This window comes from Plodia interpunctella, chromosome 11 (genome assembly GCF_027563975.2).
Source record: "Plodia interpunctella isolate USDA-ARS_2022_Savannah chromosome 11, ilPloInte3.2, whole genome shotgun sequence".
Classification (NCBI taxonomy): Eukaryota; Metazoa; Arthropoda; class Insecta; order Lepidoptera; family Pyralidae; genus Plodia; species Plodia interpunctella.
The window spans coordinates 867,985-877,147 of record NC_071304.1 but is presented as its reverse complement, the minus strand read 5'-3'; the positions used below and the strand labels follow the sequence as shown (position 1 = coordinate 877,147).

General features: G+C 34.2%; 1 protein-coding gene across 2 annotated transcripts in view; it reads left to right on the top strand.

The window, feature by feature from the left end:
- The first annotated feature begins 2,580 nt into the window (after positions 1-2,580).
- The window catches only part of LOC128673537 (chorion peroxidase-like), a 47,453-nt gene continuing 40,870 nt past the window's right edge, over positions 2,581-9,163 (top strand). Inside the window, exons 1-3 of one of the 2 annotated variants that reach the window (XM_053751458.2) lie at positions 2,581-2,788; positions 7,001-8,010; positions 9,019-9,151. In XM_053751458.2, the coding sequence (XP_053607433.1) occupies positions 2,775-2,788; positions 7,001-8,010; positions 9,019-9,151 (1,157 nt within the window). In that variant the 5' untranslated portion in view covers positions 2,581-2,774. The remainder of the gene's footprint in view (positions 2,789-7,000; positions 8,011-9,018; positions 9,152-9,163) is intronic. The other variant, XM_053751457.2, reaches the window with a different exon arrangement.

The window sequence follows — 9,163 nt, the reverse complement described above, 5'->3', positions numbered from 1 at the left end:
ATGACATGATATGGCGGTGTCAAGGTGCATTACAACATGTCACGTGCCCTGACTGTACTCGCTATTGCAATAGTCTTACCTACTGTTAATAATGTAGGGATCAAACATTGGTCTTTCAATAGAGAGAATAAAACAAATGAAGGGCGCTGTGTCCTCTTCGCTGGCAACACTGTATTGTTTGGTATTGCAATGCAAAAAAAAAATTAATACACCGAGAAAAGAGTCTGGAACGGCTCTCCGACAATTGCTTCGTCCACGAACGTTTCGTCGACAGAATGTTTCGACATCGGGCGTTTAAACGACAGAACCCTTCAACTACGAACGTCTCTATTGTCGGCGAATCTATCGTAGACGAAGCAATTGTCGGAGTCTGAAAGACTCGAAAAGAAAGTACCTACCTAACAGATTCTAATGACGGTGTACGTAAATTTGTATATAGTGTTTGGACCTGTCTAAATGAGGTTTGTATTTAGCTATGGTCATATTTATTTCCGCCGGATCATAATTTATATTATTCCCAAGGGAATAATAAAGGGAATAATAAGGGTCTAAGGCATAATTAATTTTTGTTATTCCGGTATTACCCATTATCGTAAGAACGTTATGCTTAAAAATCATTATGCCATAGCAAAAGTATCCCATGTTAAATTATGACATAAAATTGTATGCATAAAAATGGGGAACCACATATTATAGATAAATATCTAAGACCTAGGTCAATCTGAAAAAAAACATGTTCCATGTTGACCTGACCGGGGATCGAACCCGGGACCTCTAGTGTAGCAGTCCGACGTGATGACCATTAGCCACGGAGGTCGTCAAAACAAATATATAAGAACCATCAAGCATACCTGGTCAAAACATCCTATTTTCTTACATTATGACTCTATCCTTTGCCAAAACGATGGTTTTGCCAACGTCAAGATTGTAAATACTTATAGCTTTGCACCAGCCCACTTGATTAGTAATGTGTTTATAGATAGAAACTGATACGTTGCCAATTAAAATACCAATCACGAAGTTGTTTAGCTAGTATTTCATTACAAAGTAATTACAGCGCCTCAGGACTCCGTTCCCGTGGGATTTTAGGGTAAAAAGTAATCTTGTGTTATCCAACTTTAGAAATCTATTTAGTGGGTTTTGTGTAATTGAGTAGACATAGACACGATTGAATTTGGCCGTGTTATATTTTAGTTATTGGCATTTTTTCGACCATTGCCTGATTCTGGTGATGGAAAATTGTGATTACATCTTATGTTACTAGCTATAGTGTTTTTATGCCTTAACCGCACGAGCGCGCGCGTTCAAAGCGCCTTTGAAAAGCATTACAAATGCTATACTCTTATATGCTGTTATATTAACCAATCTAAACACTGGAAAAACTGGTAAGTTGAATGTTTAATATGTATCGAAAGGCACGAAGCAATAACAAAACATGTACAAACAAATTTCTCTAACATAAGTTGTGTGACGATACGCGGGGTGGAAGGCAGACAAGTTGGGTACGCCGTTCTGCCTCAACATATTTCACCTCTCGACAAGTAGCAGTACTCCCAGATGAACCGATGATGAAATGAACAAATTACCTGATGTTTATGCCTTTCATGGTAACTCTGCACAAGTTTGATTCAAAGGGTCCTTCTGTATTTTTATGTTCCATGTGGAAAGCGTTTTAAAAGCGCCAACGTCTGGCGCTTTTTTTACCTGTCGTGCGAACGAGTCCTTATGCTACTTGAAAATTCAGAGGATGAAAGATAATAGACTTCCAGCAATGCAGTTCAATAGGGTGTAAATTGATGGAGTTCTTCTTGTACAAGCCGAGTTCACTGACCCCGGCGCCAACTCATTACCGATTGCGAAGGTCTTTAACCGATCTCCTACAAATCGGCCGTGTCCGGTCCGATCTAATGATTTTCGCCTGCGGCGCTGGCTGCCATCACACCGTAGCGTAACACGCAACAAAGTAAGCATTCATTTATATCTATTTATATAATGGTAGGTTGAGTTTGGTGATATAAATGAAAATAAATAAATATCAGTTGTCAGATTTTATTTAAAGCGCCTATACCCTATTCGTCTTGGACTGAGACAAAAGGTAAACAAAAAAGAAACGTGAAATTAACAAGCCAAACATTTAAGTAATCGACATGACTCCATAAAACAACAACAAAAAATTTAACATTAACTGAAAGTAAGAACGAAATTAACAAAGGAATAGCGAGAAATAATGATTTTTTTGTTCAAGGTTTGTTTACCTTTTGTATTATATAGAGATATTTGACATGACTTTTACAACCACTTACCGTCGTCTAGAGGCCAAGTAGTCGCATACACTATTGAAAAACTAAACTGTTCACCAATATTTTCGTTCAAGTAGCTTTGGCAAAATGTATATTAAAAGGAACATATCAAGAAATAAAACGCTCGCCGGTGTGACAACCGCCCAAAAAGCTCATTTTGCCACAAAACAAGCACGCCAAGAGATCATCGTTCGCGCGAGGTCTCCTAACAGTACTTTAATCACAGCCTCTCCCATTACGTAACAGCTAGTCCTACCTCGCCTCGCCTTAAAAGACGACGTATCCATAACCTTTAAAAAAAAAAGAAAAAAAAAATACAAACCTGTCAGTTGATAAAAAAGAAAAAAATAGGCGAAAGGATCTGGCGCATACAGCCGCGGACCGCGCGCTAATTTGACGTTACGTTCGAACTTTGAAATCGCGAGTGTTTTGTTTTTTATAGCAAAGGAATAGTACTGTGATTATGTTCTGAAGATGGAAGTATTACGGTAGGTTATTAAGAAGTTAAATGGAAAATTAGTTGGTATGTTCTTACATGACTGTATCACGTCTTTATCGCTCACGGTGTAGACAGGGCCAAAAACAGCGAGACGAAGGCTACGTTAAACTAGATAGAGTTGAAAATGAGATCCTGAAATAGTATGACATGAATGACAACCCACTGTCTGTGATATAAATCCCTCATAGTCTATAAACTTTTCCCTTGATCGACTTTTAAAATCTATACAACAGGGCACATTCTATATATTTCTTTGCTAATATATAAAATACTTGTAATACAAATCATACAAATTCTATAAAAATATTAGAAAAATGTTACAAATTGTATTAGAAGCTAAATCTTCCTGTTCCAGTACAAGTTAATTTTTCCGAGAATTCAACACAAGTCATTGCGTAATATAATATCCTCTTTTACTGGTTGACACGGAACTAAAGAAAGCGGGTTATGTAAAAAAAAAACTTGAACACTTATCCAATTTTGTCAACTGAGAACTGTAAACAAACCACAGTTATATAAACATTGCACTGATCTCATTTTCTGATTTAAATCGCCTGATGTCGTATAATATCTTGCTAAACATGGCCTTTGAGTCTCGCGACTCTTGGCTCTGTCTACCCCGTAAGGTGTGAAGACGTAATCCTGTACCGTCTTATTCGAGTCGCTATGGCTATAGAGTCATAGCGACTCTCTACTGGTCTATATATATAAAAACGAAAAACACTCACTCATTCATCACGAAATCTCAAAAACTACTGAGCCCATGAAGATGAAATTTGGCAGGAAATAAGATTGTGACGTCCGCTAAGAAAGGATGTTTCGAAATTCCATCCCTAAGGGGGTGAAATAGGGGTTGCCAATTTGTATGAAACTTTGTTTGTATGAATACATTTTACCAGACTTAGAATACGCGATAAAAGAATTAAAAACTGAAATTTTAATAAATGAAATTCCGAATTCCGAATTCCGGGCGAAGCCGCGGACAAAAGCTAGTGTCATATATTATAATCCCCAAAGTAAGTTCTAAACTACTAACTCAACGATACTATATTTTATAACATATACATATATAGATAAACATCCAAGACCCGAGCCAATCAGAAAAAGATCATTTTCCATCATGACCCGACCGGAGATCGAACCCGGGCCCTCCTCGGTTCAGAGGCAACTACCACTTTACCACTACGCCACCGAGTCGTCACATATATATGAGAACAGTATGTGGCCAGTTTTATTTATTTCTCGATAGCTTTATGAAAATCCTCTATGTTATAATAAAAGATATATCGTACTGTAAATATCGAAGACATATTTTCAAATTTATTTCTTTGTTACAAAGAAGCTTTTATCTAGTAATCGAGATCCTTTTAGAGAGATTTGAATAAAGCAAGTCTTTTATATCTCGAGATAGATTAAAGAAACACAAATATGAAAAGCTAAATTGTTTTTAATGGATAATAGACCTCTGTAGGTACTATAATAATTCAGATTTATTGTATTAGATGTATTGTTTGTTTGTAATACGAAAATTAGTACATAGATTAAAATTTATACAAGAAAGATAATTTATACATACATTTATACATGAACAATGGCGGAATTGTCCCATGTAGGGATCTTTTACAGTCAACCGGTGATAGGTTGAGAGGACGTGTATACAGTAGCAGGCTGGTCAGAAGTAGTAATGTTTTGGTAGACTAAATTTAAAGGAATTATTATTATTTTATATCATCATTAAAGTACAATGAACTTTAAAATGTTACCATGTTAATGGAGCACGTAGCGCATAAAAAAGAGACAAAAACCCAATCGCAGATTGAAATGAAGCAGGGTCCGGCGTGAAGTCACTAAAGTTTTGAAAAAAATATTGAGACTGAAAATCTTAAATTTAGTTTACGAAGCTATATTTATAACTGTTTTACCCACCTTTTGTGTTTAATCCACATATTAACTACACCAATCTCCTCTTATTCATAAATTATTTTTCTATATGCTATTGTTTTTATTCAATATAGATTTCCAAATAAAAAATATAATTTGAATCTGTGATAAAATCTCGCAAGTTAAATTTCACGCATTTCCGCTTGTCTCACACAAAAGGACTTAGAATTTTCACTAAACATAGAACGGATCGTAACATTCTGAACTTGATCATAATGATGATTAATATCAGTACGTAGATCAATAAATCTGTACTAATAAGATTTTCTAAAACCCCAATTTAGTTGCTATTTAGTCACGGAAACCAAAAACCAATCAGATCAGATCAAAACGCTGCAAAAACTCAAAACGAATTGCATTTAGCAATTTAATTATCCGCTTTTGTAACGTCCCCACTTCGGGGGCCGTTTTCAAACATTACAACATTTAGGTTTATTTAACTACCGTCGACTCTTCCATTCATTCAACTTGGGACATGATATCGGCTTAGACTAGATACGAGTACAATTAAAACAAACGAATCGGTAGATTCGCTATATGTTGAAAAGCACTTAGCCATATTTCTTAGTAGAATTAAATATTGAAGTGATATGTAGAAGCTACAAATATTATATATGGTTATGCCACATTATGATAGCATGTGACGTATCATGTGAAAAGGGAAGACACGCCGGTTTTGGCTGAAGATGATGATATCGTACTAATATCATATTTAATTTGTTATCAAATCAGATTAATATTATATAAATGCGAAAGTTTGTGAGGATGTATGTGTGTAGGTTTGTTACTCTTTCACGCAAAATCTACAGCAAATCAGTAAATCATCTAATGAGTCCCAACCTTTATAACTAAGCAACGCTAGAAGATATTTGTAGTGAGACAAATCCATCCGTCTGTTGCAAGAATAATTATTTATGCCCCAGTCATCTCTGTTAAAGACTTAACATTTAAATGTTACATAAGTTACATCTTTGTGCTTGTTATATCTAAATAGATATTTACAAAACTCCCGACATTAAACAGATAAAAGCAAGTGATTTTCAAATTAAATTTGCAGCAGAGTAGATCTGACACAACTGTTCTTGTGGTCGTAATTTGCATTCGTTACGTCCATTTTGGAATACGGTAATATTGATGGAGTATTGTGCCATTATCTACTCCATTTCACACACTTTTATTTTTTATTTTTTTTATTTTTATATTAGGACAAATCACACAGATTAAGCTAGCCCCAAAGTAAGTTCGAGACTTGTGTTATGGGATGCTAACTCAACGATACTATATTTTATAACAAATACATATATATATAAACATCCAAGACCCGGGCCAATCAGAAAAAGATCATTTTCCATCATGACCCGACCGGGGATCGAACCCGGGACCTCTCGGTTCAGTGGCAAGGTTCTTGCCACTGCGCCACCGATAGATCAACTGCAGTACAGGTTTTAGCTTAATATTTTCCTTCATCCAAAACTAGAAGAAGTCTATTCTTCTACTTCGTAAAATCAACCATACTAATTTCAATGTAAAGTTTATTAAATTATTTTGGAATAAATGTCAGCGCATTATTTGGGCCCTTCATTAGATCTCCCAAGGTGTACGAAACAGGAGCATGAGTTTTTATTATTAAAACCACGAATAAGATTCGAATCTTAAGGTTCACAAGCGAACTGGACTACAACTATCTTCAACTAATTCATGATAAACATTTACAATGATACATATAACATAATTTCTATCTTATACTATCCAGATTTCTAAAGTTTCCCGCCAATTGGTATCTAATTCAGCTCCATTCGCTTCAAGCTTATTGTCAGAGTTGAACTAAGTGCTTTGTAATCTCAAGTGCATTTCTAAGTGAAAAGATAACTTATTTGCGGGAAAGTACAGATTTCTAGGCGAAGGTTGAGGACATAGAGAAAGTCCACGGTAAATGAAAAGCAATTTACTTTATGTGTTTTAAATTTGCATATTACATTCTGTTTGGACTTGGCTGGAGACATGTACAAAGTTTGTTTGTTTGTTTGTTTCTTTGTAGATACCATTTTTGAGACCTTTCTGAAGATTACACATTGTAGAGAATTTTGTTATAATAATGAATAAATATAATACTTTTATTTATCATTTAAGAATGTCAGCTGTTTAACCTTGCTTTATTTTATGCAAGAAAAAATGTATACTTTTAAATATTTTTTTTCTTTTGACTGAACCCAGTACAAAATTATATGGTTTATTAACATTTTGTATTTGTTTTTCACAGGTACAAACTCATCTTTTTATTAATATGGATGATAAGCAAGAGTGACCAAAAATCAATTGACTTAATAAACAGTTCATCGAAAATTCACAATAAATGTCCATTTTCGAAAATAATAGAAGACGTATTTAAAATACATAATAAAACTTCAGATGTAGGCATCCATCTAAAAGACAGCGAACGCGCGAAGATATTTCTCAATTCCATATCTAATATCACTGTAAATGACAGCGCTGATAATCCCGACCAAGACACATTAGTAGACAATATCATAGCATCCATAAATAGAATAAAGAATAATATAACAACTGTCGGAAGCAATGAAAGCAAAATGAACGAAGCAATCATTTTAGATAATCAAGTTAGAAGAGTAGATGACAAATTAGATGTTAATTTCTCAACAGAAATTCCACTCAAAAAAGTCACTCAAATAAAAAGTGGAATCGAAGAGAAAAATGATGTGATGAAACTAAAAATTCAATCAAAAAACAATAATGATAGCAAAAGTCGAATAGAAAATCAAGACTTAACCGGTACTACAACAACTGAAAAGATAAATTATGTAGAAATACTTACCATCGAACCCAATAACACAAGTTCTCATAATACTACTACGCACAACATAATAGAAGTTCTAAAACACTTAATGCCCATGTTTAATAGCACATTAACAAAAGAACTTCACAACATAACGATCGTAGAAACGAACCATCATAGAAACCATTCATTTGTAACAACCAAGAATGTTTCAACAATATTAGTGACTTACTGCGACAAAGAAAATTTAACTAAAGCTAATATCACCATCAATGATCCAGAGACTGATATGAAAATACCTTTGAATATACAAAATGATGATTTTTATTTAGATGATGACACAGACGATAATGACGATTACGTAAACCCATCCAATGCTACTGAAGTAAAAAAGGAGATATTAGAAGCAGCTGAATATGGAATGCAGAAAATGCACGAATTGTATACGGTTGTGGAGCCAAAATTATATTCCATGGGTACGTACTGGAACTGTATCGTCTTTCAACTTTTTTTTTAATGTTAATTTGTGGTTAACAATGTCACAAATTATAAAATAGGTACTTCAATGTTGGCTTCACATTTACTTGTTTTAGTTTCAATGTGAAACTGTTTTGATCCAAATAAAGAAAAAAAAAAGTCATTTTACATATAATAAAATAAGACAGATTAATTAATTTTTCTCTACGACCAAGTTAAAAACCATTTTATTATTCTGATAATATTTTGCAAAGAAGTACAAAATAAAAAACCGGTGACAAATTTCGCCAATTTTTGGGTACCTCAGTGGTAGAGGCAGACCAAGAAGTAGATGACGCGATTAACTCAACAAATTTTTGATAGAATGTTCAGACTTTGCGTTGGACCGAGACGGGTAGAAATAATGAGGAAATTATTTCATCTAAAAGTAAAAAAAAACTAGTATCGACCAAAAATATTACAAAAACATTGAAGTTTAAAAGCAAATTAAATTGTAATTATCATCATCTCCATGTCCAATCTTGTAATTTATAGAAAATGAAAGCTCAAGGTGCTACTTTTCCTTTCCAAAGCTCAACTGTTTCTTATGAAATATCTTGTACAATCGAAATTATACGATCGGAGATAATTATTGTAAAGTTTCGATAACTTATTTTGCAATTAAGTAAACTAATTTTGTTTTACAAGACCTTATTATAGATAATGTAGGATGTGATAATGTATGATGTCTAGTCCTCACATCATACTTTCGAGAAAGAATATCTTGTAACGTCTAACTTAAGAACCGGTGCAAATGCGCCAAACAATTGTTTATCTACTAGCTTTGACGATTTTAGTGAACTGAATTAATCAGGTGTTTTCTTTGTTAAAATAGACTTTATATTTTGAGTCTTTATTTAGACAAATTATTAAGTTCTTTATATCATATTCATGTTATTTAGTCGCCAACTTATTATATATATATAGAGAGAGAGAGAGATTGTGTATATGTGGTTTATGTAAAATAGGTTTATGGCTGGACGACACGAACCCAGCACGCTACGTAGCTGCCTTCAACGCACCATCAGAGGATGCCGCGAGATTCTCACGCTACGGATACGCGTCGTTGCAAGCCGCTCAGAGACTATTGCAGCTAACCAGGTATGCTATTAT